This window comes from Fusarium keratoplasticum, chromosome 11 (genome assembly GCF_025433545.1).
Source record: "Fusarium keratoplasticum isolate Fu6.1 chromosome 11, whole genome shotgun sequence".
NCBI lineage: Eukaryota > Fungi > Ascomycota > Sordariomycetes > Hypocreales > Nectriaceae > Fusarium > Fusarium keratoplasticum.
In genome coordinates this window covers 1206441-1218205 of record NC_070539.1, presented here as the reverse complement: position 1 = coordinate 1218205, position 11765 = coordinate 1206441, and the positions used below count along the sequence as shown (strand labels likewise).

Genomic DNA, 11765 nt, shown 5'->3' with positions numbered 1-11765 from the left:
TTCGTTTCCCGACGTCGACTGAGTCTCCTCGTCCTTGCAACTCCGACGCTTTACCCCAGAACCCCAGATTCATCCTCCGGATTCCTTCCCCAGACCCAGTTTCCCCAGGAATGCTGTTCTTGGAGCTGATACGACTCTATCGCCCTGCATCCGATCAGAATGGCCCCCGAAGTGCGGGCTCCTCGCAGCGCCAAGAAGCGGAGGGCCTGTGATCGCTGCGTGCGGAGGAAGAAAGCATGCAGTGCCGGTTGGCCATGTGACGATTGCCGACGCAAGCTTGTGTCTTGCACCTACCAGCGAAGAGATGAGACCCGTAAGGGGGTCCAAGGACAGCTAAATCCCGACGTCAAGGGATCAGAGGCAGGACCACAGCTGAACGAGACGTCGGCCTTGGGAGGCGATCCCACGCCGTCTTCCAGCACCAACGAGACTCTCGATGTCAACCTCATCGGCAATGTCGACTGTGATCCTGGCCCGTGTTCCGATAGTCTGACGTGGCTGGACTTTCTCGATCTCGATCAGACCATGCCCCTCGATCAGCCCCAGCCAGATCAGAAAAGAGGTTCATTTGACTTTCTGTACACCTTTACCAGTCGTACCGGTCTTGTGGAGTCCTTCGATTGTGGGTCCCTCGCTCAGCGGGTACAGACTGTGTCCGAGTTTCTGCAAGACGAAGCAGCACGGCAAGCGAAAACTGCGCTTTTCAATGTCGAAGGTGGTCTACAGTCCAGTTCACAACCCCTTTGTCTTGGGCTGGGCACGTCTTTGCTCTTCCAGGATCCTCTCATCATGGTGACACGCAAGATTGTCGCCGAAATACACGACTTGAGCACGAACAATGTTAGAAGAAGCGCCGCCACGAAGGACTACTCATCTACCACAGAACAGAGCTGCTTACAGTTCTTTTCCCCGCTACATCTACGCAAATTTCTCGCGCTGTTCTGGAACATATGGCATCCAAATTGCCCCTTCATACATCGGCAATCATTCGATCCCACCACCGCAAAGCCGAGTCTAGTCGCCTCAATGGTCGTAACAGGTTTGTTCGTCTGCCATCTTAACCTCCAGCTCTCTAATATTTTCTGTAAAATAGGCGCGTGTGTTTCCCCGGAGCCTACCGATAATGGGCTGGCTAGGACCTGGTTCAACCCTGTCGAGGAGATGGTCTTCAGTGACGATGCCTTTTGCGATGACGCTCCGTATTGTCCCTTGGTGAATCCCGTGCAGGGCATCGACAAGATCCAAGCTCTACAGGCCGGATATTTGGTATGCACCTACCAGAACTGGGAAGGAAACGATAACAGCAAGCGGCGTGCTCGCCGTCATCGCTTCAACTCCCTTGTATCAGTATGTCCCCAACTATCTTATCTGCTCAGTCGCGATGTATCTAACCCATGTTTAGGCCGCGCGAGACGTGGGTGTCCGTTCTGCAAGGCATCGCAACTATGACTTGACATCTATCTTCGACGACTTTGACTGGCAAGACTTTATTGCGAGAGAGCAGTTGATCCGGTAGGACAAGCTCTGACCCTTATACCATTTTTTCGCCATTGCTAATTTAGTTGTAGTGTCGTCATGTGGACATTCATGTTTGACAAGGGCTTCGTTCTCTTCAACAATATCCCTCCTCGAATGGTCATCAAGGAAATGATCATGCACATAGCATGGCCCGACTCAATATTCCAGGCTGGCACCGCTACCGAGTGCGCTCGAGAGATTCGGGGTTTTCTTTCACGGTCCAGCTCCGGGAGCTATCTTACCTTGTGCGAAGTCTTTGAACGCTACTGCAAGGACAAGATGGACCCGAACCTGCGTCGTGTCCTTGTGGAGCATGGCGCCTCTCATCTTTTTGCTATCATTCTTGGTCAGCTCATATACTCCCCAATTGCAGTACCTCTGCTCACAGTTGTAACTGTAGCTATTTACTCGACCATATTCCAACACCAGAATTCCCTGACCGGCAACGACCAACTCGGCGGTATACGCAACGCTCTCGACAATTGGAAATCGACTTATGAGGCCTACCTAAAGACCGTCCCTATCGCAGAGCCATACGAAACGGCTGATTCGCTTCAAGACATGTGGAGAAGACCTGGGTTCAGTCGTCACACGCACGAGTTCTACCTAGTTGCCCGGGCCTTGGTCAGCCGCGTGTCATCGGGAGAGTCTGTGCCTGGTATGGATGGGAGCAAGGGCACGCCTGGCTTCAATGAATACGATCAGACTAGTATGCGCCAGCTGAATGATCTTATCACGGATTTTCTTGGTGTCCATTTGGATTGATACTGATGGAGGTTAGACATAATGGAATACAAGATTTCGTCACCCATGCTTTATCTCTACATAATTTGTGTAACTGATGATTATTCACTAATTTTCTTATGAATCATTATGCTTTCATAATTGGCCCCGCCTGTGTGCACAGATCTTGACATCGAGATTGGGTTGTGTGAAGGCTTGGGCTAGATCCCTATCAGTACAGTTAAGAAGTACTTATGTCAGGGCCTTTCTATCGCGTCTCGAGAAGTATCTCTTAGCAGAAAGACCCGTCCGAGCTGTGATTGGCATTGGTCAGCTAGGGCCCCACAGGCCTTCGCACAGTCTGTACATGCTCCACACAGAGCATGTAGGTGTTGTGAAGTTCACGTCAAACCTGATCAAAACTCAAGCCCGTCGTGAGTGCAAACATAATAGTTTTGTTTCAAAAGTGTTAGTGACTATGAAGTCTGCCTAAATATTGCTCCTGGCACCCACAAGCTTTTTGTACAGGATGCCGTCTTTGATCCATGGGCCAAAATTGAACAATCTATAGGGTAGGTGACAAGTAAGGTGGGCCCCTTTCATGGATGTCAGGTGCATGCCTGCGTGAACAGGATTTTTACCTGAAGAATATGGGATGCTTAAAAAAGATTTTAAACTAAGTTCACTATCATCTCATCACTTTATCCGATTATTTATCTATCATGAGGTTAAATATATTAATCCTTGCTGCGGTGTTTGTTAAATATAAGTATTCTAAGCTTTGCAATAACAAGCTACCTAGTTAGGAACATATTCACAAATCTAATTCTAAAGCGAGATGTAGAAATTTTATTATTTAAGATATGAAAACTATATACTGTTGAAGTTCTCCGATGGATGTGCTATCTCGAAATATCTGATGGAGCTAGTGCTTAGTGTAATTTCAGAAACCTACGACCAAGTAAACACAATGTTTTAGATCATCTAGTAGTTGGCCTGGCTACGTCGGCGTCTCTTAGCATTACAAGAGGAAGATCCATTGGAATTCTTGACGCTAGACTCAGTAGCAGGAAGACTGGTCTCGGTCTCTGTGTCTGGAAGGGCTTGGGTCTCGGAGGGCTTGATGGCGGTCTCAAGGGTTGTGGCCAGGGCAAAGTCTGGCATGTTTGGGCCACCGAAGCTCTGGAACGGCGGGAAGAAGGGACCTCCGGTCTGGACTGGGGCAGAGTCCTCAGCAGAAGTCACATCCACAACGGGAGCGGCCTCGGGAGCAGAAGTCTGGACGGGCGCAGAATCCTCGGCAGACGATGCCTCGACGACAGGAGCAGGGGTTTCGATGGATGCAGCGTCCTCGGCAGATGAGGCAGCAAACGCAGGGGCAGAGGTCTCAACGGGTGCGGTCTCCTTGACTGAGGTTGCATCGCTGACCGCATTCTTGGACTCGCCGGCAGAGTCAGCCATTCGGGCGCTGATAACAGGCACGCCGGGGAAGTATGAGGCCCTAATAGTAGGAATGGCGATCGAGACAGACAGGCCAAGATCGGTAGACAGCTCACCGTCCATGGTCTGAGTGGAGTAGCCGCTAGCTGCAGTGACGGTCTGGGTAGTTGTGAATGCTCCGGCTTCAGCTCCCTCCTTTAGGCAAACTCCCGAACCGTAAGCGTTCTTGCATCCGTGCTCAACCGTGCTTCCAGACTCAGTCCACACGTTGAAGTCCTCGACAAGCATATCCGTGCAGGGTACGTCGGGAGGGCAGTTGAACTTGATAGGGCCACGCTGTCGGCCATTGGCGCAGGTGCCAGACCATCCAGAGAACGACATGTTGGTGTATAAAATGCCATCACCTTCAATAGGCTTCATGGATGACCAAGTGGCGTCAAGATCGAGAGTGTAGGCGTTGGAGTGGCCGATGAAATTGTTGAGGGCGACGTTGGAGACTGTGCCGCTGCCACCGTAGGACTTGAACATGTACATCTGGTTGGAGTTGTGTGTGTAGACGTTGGTGTACTTGATGTCGTGAATGTCTGGTCTGTGGTTAGCCAAATTCTGATATCCATGTCTGTTAACTTACCAGTATCAGTGCCTAGAGAGCCCATGGCACAACCGCCCGACCAGTTGCAAAAGATGTTTTCAATCAAGAGGTGGTCGGAGGGGTTCTTGACCGTGACACACTCATCCTTGTTGCTGACCTCGACGTCGTGGATCCCTACAAATTGTTAGTCTTTCTCATGGTGATACATAACTTTGACTCACAGATGTTGGAACCCCAAACATCGATGCCATCTAGGCCGCCTCGAGCTCCACCGTGAATGGCCATGTTGTAGACCTCGCCATCGGAGCAGGTATCCAGAGAGAAGTGGAACGCAGGGGCATCAACTAGCGCAACATCGTGAATCGAGAAGCCCTTGACGTCGTAGAAGCGGAGGATTCGGGGGCCATATTCGTCGTCTATTCCAAGGTTAGCACTTATTTCCATAGCCACTCCACTCCGTGTTAGACAGACTCTTGTGGAACTCGTAGCCGTATCCCTGGATAGCGCCCTTGGAGTTGCTGCTGTACATCTCAAAGTCCTGCATGTGCTGGAAAAAGAGCATGTTGCCGCCATCGGTGCTGTTGCATGTTAGTGATGTCGGCACAAAGTCCATTCCCGTACCCACCCAATGCGGTAAAGAGTTCCATCAAGACGGAACGACATGGCCTTCTTCGAAGACAACTTCAACCATGTTCCAAGTCCATAGTCGCCTTCGGGAATGTACACCTCGCCACCACCCGCGCTACAATCATCCCACGCCTTCTGGATAGCCGGGCCGTTGTCGGTCTTTGCATCCGCAGTAGCACCATAGTCCATAACGTTGCAGGTCTTCACGGCCGCCTTGTCAGCGCGGCTGGTTGAGGGCCCGACCTTGCCGCTCAACTGCGCAGCAGCTTGAACGGCGGAACCAACGGCAATCAATGCCGAGATAAAAGAGTGATGCATAGTTGGAAAGAGAGAAAAAGAGTGAATTGAACAAATAAACAAGAAGAAACGACCGAAAATTCAGAACACCAAAAGAAACATTTCAAGATCAGCCTGGGGATCATCAACATTTAAAACATGATCCGCATTTCGGATAATGAAGCCGCGGAAAAAATGCACGTTCCAAACATAGCGTAGAGTTCGATATTAATGAAGAATGACCCGATCTTCCGCTCGCTAGGAGATAATTTCCGTTTCAACGGGAGTAGAGCAGCACTCGTGGTGGATCAGATCTCCTGACATTGATGGTCGCAGGGTTGATGAAACGCGCCAAGTTTCGACCAGCGACTGTTTCGACTGTGTAAGATAAACCCACCAATCAGGGTTCGGGATCAGATCTATCAAGGGCTGACAGGCTTTCTTTAAAGGGTGAAGGGTTGGGCAACGCGTAAGTCAGTGAGTGCGCGTCCAATTTCCAACTGGCGCCCATGTCAACTCGAAGGCAATCTCATTTACGGACACGGAGCTCAAGATTTGTCTATGTGCTACGGGGGCAAGAAACCTGAGTTGATTGGAACTGTTTTGCTGTAGAGCCAGCATTAAGGCCATAGAATATCTCTAAATGCCAACAAGTACTTATTCCGTGGGCACCTCAGCTTGTGCTGCTAGACGGGCAATATACCTAAAGCGAGGTCCCTCCCAATCCACTAAGCCTGAGTGAGCCGTGACTCTATTATCCCACACGACAACCGAGCGAGGGTTCCATTTAACCCGGCACTGAAGATCTTGACTGAAGGCGATATGGTGGTAAAGAAAGTTGAGCAGGGCATCGCTCTCTTCTTTCTTGTATCCCACAATTGAGCGGGCAAACTGAGGCTGGATGTAAAGCGCCTTCTCACCCGTCGCCGGATGTGTTCGAACAAGAGGGTGCACAGAAGTAATTGGTTCTCTCCTCAATTGTCCACCATTCTCAAGTGCAGCTCGAGCCTGCTCATGAGCAGAGTGCACGACCTTGAGCCCTTCCAATCGCTGTCGGAATGCAGGAGATAGTCGCTCATAAGCCTTAACCTGGTTGACGAACAGAGTGTCTCCTCCGGCCTCGGGCACGTCGATGGCGAATAAGAATGTGGTTCCCGGAGGCTGCAACTCGTAGCTCACATCGCTGTGCCACGAGACCGACGTAGTCCTAGTCTCGAGAAACTTGTCATGGCCTACATCATCGAGGCCGCGGTGGACCATGTGCAACTGAGGGAACCCGGGAACAGCGCCGCTGCGAGCGAGAGGATGAGCCCAGGTACGTCAAATCGCGGCCAAAGAAGCCTTTTGGGATACTAAACAGGGGTAATTACCTGACGGGATGGACATGTAGCTTGCCAAAGTAGCTCGCAAAGTCTACAGCCTGCTGGATCGGGATAGTGTTGAAGTCCTGATCGTGGAAGACGACAACCTTTGACACGTCAGCTAGGTGTTATCTCGGGTCTCTATCGCGGTAGCATACCTTCTTCTGTGCCACAAGGAGTGCCAGTTCGTCCTTTGCCTTGTTATCCAGCTGAGAGAGCTGAACACCAGTGACCTCAGCACCGATCGACTTGGTGATGTCGGAAATCTTGACGCCCTCTTTTAGGAGGGATCCAAACTCGGGATCCGCATCCTTGCCGTGCTCATAGTGCTCAAAGAGCTCGAGAGGGGGCATCCTGTACCCGCATAGTGATTAGTTTCGTTCTCACGTGCAATGCAGTAGAGGTAGAGCGTATGCATACTTTTGTCCATTCTCATTGCCCCAGTAGGGGAGACCATATCTGTCAAAGACGTAGCGTTAGGTTCAAATTTGTCATACTGCGAGGATGCAAGCATGCTTTGCACGTACAACTCGAGAGGTGAGGGTGAAGTCTTGTCGTGGGACAGAGACTTCACAGCGCCACCCTGCAAGGACTCCTCGGTAGTAGTGATAGACGACATTTCTTACTTAATTAGCTTTGCGAGGGTCTCAAAAGTCGATCTATTCTTCTGTTACGGACCGAGATCTTGTATTATGTATGTACGACTTCCCGCAATCGGAAACTGCAAGCAGATGGCTCCCCGCTCTAGAACCGAATGTGATGTTGGAAACCCAAGCCGTAGAAACCTCATTGGTACCCTAGACAAGTCGCCATCCTGACCAAGAAGTTCGTGATAGGACTTGCAAATCCATCGATCCTTCGTCACGACCACTACGAGATGCGTATGTCCGAGATGCAATCCAGGGGTGGAGACGAGCCGTCGCGGAACCGAACACCATCCCTCGCCACTCAATACCCGTACGGGGCCCCCATCGGCATTACTCCGCGATGCTGACGACCCTATCTCACGTCGCTAAGCTAGATCTATATGATCCACATCGGCTAGGCTCCGCGACGCAGACGCTCCAATGCGTATATCTGCCTAGTGACGAATCACGCAATCATAGTCCAATAAGACCTTGTTCTGCATGGCCAAGGCAAATGTCTTGCTCAGGATCCACATCGGCCTCGCTCCGCGATGCAACAGACCAATACGTTACTTGCCATAAAGGCGTTGCCAGAGTCAATGTTTGAATAAGTTCCATCTGTCGATGGCGTCACTTTTTGCAACCTGTGCCCCCCCAGCCCTGATCCTGAGTCGTGAAGCATTCTACAATGGCACCTCCCACCGTTCCAGCTCCCAAGAGCCTGCTTGGCCGCCACCGGCTACTGGCTCCAACCGCAGGGGTGTTTGTAAGCCCGATATGTCTAGGAACCATGAATTTCGGGAGTGTCATGAACGATTCGCTCGGCGAGTGCACCAAGGAGACGGCGTTTGAGATTCTTGACTACTTTTACGAGCAGGGAGGCAACTTCCTTGACACGTAAGTAGGGGTCCTATGTTCTGCATTCCAATACTAAGCCTCCATCTAGAGCGTCGAGTTACCAGGGAGAAGAGTCTGAGAAGTGGTTGGGCGAGTGGCTGTCTAAAACCGGACGACGTGACGAGTTCGTCCTGGCGACAAAGTACACGGGCAACTTCAAGTCCAGGTCGGAATCAACCCGTCAGCAATCTAACTTTGGTGGTAATGGTAGCAAGAGCTTGCACTTGTCTGTGGAAGCGAGCCTCAAGAAACTCCAGACCACGTACATCGACCTCCTGTACCTCCACTTCTGGGACATGACAACAGACATACCCGAGATCATGCAGTCTCTCAATCACCTGGTTTCGTCGGGCAAGGTCCTGTACCTAGGCATCTCGGACACGCCAGCTTGGATTGTGGTCAAGTGCAACGAATACGCGAGGCAGCACGGACTTAGGCAATTCTCGGTATACCAGGGTCGGTGGTCCGCCGCTGATCGGGATTTCGAGCGAGACATCATACCCATGTGTCGAGCTGAAGGAATGGGCTTGGCACCATGGGGTACGCTTGGTCGTGGCCTGTTCAAGCCAAAGGACCAGATCAAAGTGGATGGTCGAAACATGCCCTCGATGAACAACGGTCGCGAGGCTCTGGTCTCGGAGAAGCTGGAGAAAATCGCCAATGCGAAGAGGGTCCCAATCACATCGGTTGCCCTGGAATACGTGCTGCACAAATCACCATATGTCTTTCCAATCTTGGGCGGCCGAAAGCTCGATCATATCCGAGGCAACATCGAAGCTCTGGGTCTGCGTTTGACAGGCCAGGAGATTGGGGAGATTGAAACCGCTTACCCGTTTGATATCGGATTTCCCCACAACTTCCTGAGCGGAAATACAAATCGTGGACCGAGAGGGCCTGGAGACGTTCGCACTGCCAATGTGCGCGGGCTGTTTGACTATGTCGACGACATACACCCTATTTTGCCTCCTCTTGCAGACTGAGTTGTGTGTATACATAGCTATAGGATTGTATTTAGATAGTTAACAATGGCTGCTATGCTGTGATTTGCGATTCGATGTCTTCTGATCGTGGTGCCTGGAATAAGGAGCCTCCATTAGCAAATCAGTACATGAATGTCACACTTGTACCTGATATAAAGGCTTTCTGTGAGTTTTAGCTCTGATGAAGGAACTCTGTCAGCAATTTCTGTCAGAAAATGACCATTAAAACTACAGAGGAGCCTGTGGATGGGTTGGTGCTGAGGTTGCTCCCCAAGAACAGTGTAGCTCCTCAGTGCGCAGTTGGACAAGGTGTTAATGGGCAGGGTTAGCTTAGAATTTGTTTCGGCAGCTATTATAGAAGTGTAAAGGGCATAATATTGATTTTTCTCCAGTACTTCACTGTTGTAGGTGTGATGTTTCACGGGCAATTATTCAGTAAACCTTGTTACGGCCATTGACCGTGATTTCTATCAGCTCAAGCTACCGAATAGTCCAACAACCTACGGCCAGTTATGCCAACTCTCGTGTATATCGCGGAGATCAATATCAGCTGGGTCCCTCTTCAAATACGACGTAATGTCAAAGTTGGGATCCGCCTCTCTGAGTGTCCTGCCATTCCCGAAGAAAACAAACCTGTTCCCACTGCCCGAGACATACTCGTACTCAAAATCTTCCCATCGGGGGTTCCGACGGATAAAGCTCAGATGCGAGGCACTGCCGGGCCAGGCGCCGTGTATCCGCGCGCCGGGACGTCCACCGTTCGCCCATGAGCTGCAGTTGCCAGTCATGACGGTTGTGGGGAAGTATGCATCGGCGTAGGATATGAAGTCATCGACAGCCTTGGCGGATGGTGTGATGGTCTTGATGCCTTCGCTGGATACCTTGCGAAGGACCTTGGCGTAATATGTGATTTGGTTCTCAATGCTGTGAATAAAGGTACCGGCGATGCCGTTGGTGTGGACAGTTCCGATGAAGAGCAAGTTGGGGAACCCAGCACTCGCCATTCCGAGATATGTCTTTGGATACCCAATCTCGCCCTCAGGTTTCCATGCCGTCTTTAGATCCACGCCACGGGCACGGATGGAGAAGGGAGGGGCAAAGTCGATATTGTGGCCGGTCGCACAGAAGATGGCATCCACTTCACGATGAACGCCGTCGACCGTCTCAATACCGGTAGCAGTAAATCTGGAGATGGGGGTTTGAATGTACTCCAAGTTATCCTTAGTGAGCGCTTCCAGGTATCCGGGACCAGGAGTCAATCTCCTGCAATGAGGCGAAAAGTCAGGTATCATCTTCTCGGCCAAGCCAGGCTTCTTCTCCAACCGTCGGTGCATGATGTCGATGAACCTCTGTCGATAATCGGCATTCTCCTTGGTACCTGCCGTCATGGCGTTGGCCCCTCTCCAATACCGGTCCTCTGCGTCCTTGCGGAACTGCAGGTAGGTGTCTGGGTTGTCAAAGGACTTGATCTGCTCTTCGGGGATGTATTCTGGTCCAAACTGGCGTTCGCGGCCGCCCCATCCCGCGGCGATCCATGTCTTGTTGCGTGCATAGTGATCGATGTGCTTGGCCACTTTCTGAAGTTCAGGGACTAGTTGAATGCCGCTGGCGCCATTGCCAATGACGGCGACGGTCTTTCCAGTGGGATCATAGGTCGGGTCCCAGTTGGAACTGTGTCGAAGATGGCCCCTGTAATCCTTGATGCCAGGATAATCGGGCAACTTCCACTCATTGAAGCGACCAATTGCGGTGATGACAAAGTCGAAATTTTCAACCGACGTGTGCTTGGAGTCCACGTCCTGTAAAGTGAGAGCCCAGGTCGACTGCGCGTCATCCCATTGCGCAGTCTCGACGTAGGTGCCCATACGCAGGAACCGGGCGATGTCGTACTTTTTGGCCAAGTTCTTCCAGTACTCCAGAATCTCGGCTCCCTCGGCGAACTGCTCGGACCATTGCAGATTGGGGGAGAAGGTAGTCTGGTAGACATGCGATGGAATGTCGCATCGGACACCTGGGTAAATGTTATCAAGCCAGGTTCCGCCCTGTCGATGAGAATGTTAGCACTTCTCACCCACGCTTAGAGAGAAGTGAAAGAACAGATCAGTTTACTTACCAACTCTTTACTCTTCTCAAAGATGGTCAGTTGTATGTTGGGCACCTTCAAAGGGAGCAGAATCCCAGAGAGGATGCCAGAAAGCCCAGCGCCAATGACAGCTACACGAAGGGGACGAAAGTCGTCAATACAACGGTCCTCGAGCGTGAGATTTGATACCGGATAGGATGCCACGGTCTCGAGGCGTGACGGCTGTTTGGGCTTCTCGTCCTCCGTACTGTGGCTGCCCGGGGCGACTGCACCGTTGGTCACAGTTCCGTTCACCGCGTCAGGTTGCACGCGAAGCTCCTCAAGCTTAGATGGCAGGTTCTCGCCGTTGACTGAGGTCCCAAGTGTAGGGGACTTGCCCTCAGGCTGAGCATCTGAGATGACGGCCATAGCGTGTTATGACGAGGGGGGTGAATTTTCCAAGGATGGCCTTCTGTCAGGGCTTGCGCTGAGCAATAGCATCGCTAGGAGGGAGGTTCATCATTTTGATATTTCTCGGTATTCTTTGAGAACACTCACTAAGCGATCCTGGCTTGGCTCGATGATGTGATAGCCACATAGACGGCGGATGACTCCCGATGGATACCGGCGAACGGGTTCCAGCCGGCCCCACACCGCCGGGGG

At 51.5% G+C, this 11765-nt stretch overlaps 5 protein-coding genes across 5 annotated transcripts; 2 read left to right on the top strand and 3 right to left on the bottom strand.

Moving 5' to 3' along the window:
• Positions 1 to 159: 159 nt before the first annotated feature.
• Positions 160 to 2283, top strand: NCS57_01322300 (Zn(2)-C6 fungal-type domain-containing protein; the record flags this gene model as incomplete). Its single annotated transcript, XM_053062869.1, has 4 exons — positions 160 to 1039; positions 1094 to 1347; positions 1403 to 1512; positions 1569 to 2283. The coding sequence occupies 4 exons, from the start codon at positions 160 to 162 to the stop codon at positions 2281 to 2283; spliced, it is 1959 nt and encodes a 652-aa protein (XP_052907764.1).
• Positions 2284 to 3225: 942 nt separating this feature from the next.
• NCS57_01322200 (uncharacterized protein) lies at positions 3226 to 5218 on the bottom strand (the record flags this gene model as incomplete). The annotated part of the gene is made up of 5 exons (XM_053062868.1): positions 3226 to 4265; positions 4313 to 4447; positions 4495 to 4689; positions 4745 to 4851; positions 4899 to 5218. 5 exons carry the CDS (start codon positions 5216 to 5218, stop codon positions 3226 to 3228), a joined length of 1797 nt encoding a protein of 598 aa, XP_052907763.1.
• A 615-nt stretch (positions 5219 to 5833) lies between these two features.
• On the bottom strand, positions 5834 to 7156 carry NCS57_01322100 (TauD domain-containing protein; the record flags this gene model as incomplete). Its single annotated transcript, XM_053062867.1, has 5 exons — positions 5834 to 6467; positions 6547 to 6644; positions 6696 to 6891; positions 6958 to 6996; positions 7065 to 7156. The coding sequence occupies 5 exons, from the start codon at positions 7154 to 7156 to the stop codon at positions 5834 to 5836; spliced, it is 1059 nt and encodes a 352-aa protein (XP_052907762.1).
• Positions 7157 to 7851: 695 nt separating this feature from the next.
• Positions 7852 to 9040, top strand: NCS57_01322000 (Aldo-ket-red domain-containing protein; the record flags this gene model as incomplete). Its single annotated transcript, XM_053062866.1, has 2 exons — positions 7852 to 8060; positions 8110 to 9040. 2 exons carry the CDS (start codon positions 7852 to 7854, stop codon positions 9038 to 9040), a joined length of 1140 nt encoding a protein of 379 aa, XP_052907761.1.
• Positions 9041 to 9540: 500 nt separating this feature from the next.
• Positions 9541 to 11531, bottom strand: NCS57_01321900 (uncharacterized protein; the record flags this gene model as incomplete). Its single annotated transcript, XM_053062865.1, has 2 exons — positions 9541 to 11082; positions 11154 to 11531. 2 exons carry the CDS (start codon positions 11529 to 11531, stop codon positions 9541 to 9543), a joined length of 1920 nt encoding a protein of 639 aa, XP_052907760.1.
• Positions 11532 to 11765: the final 234 nt, after the last annotated feature.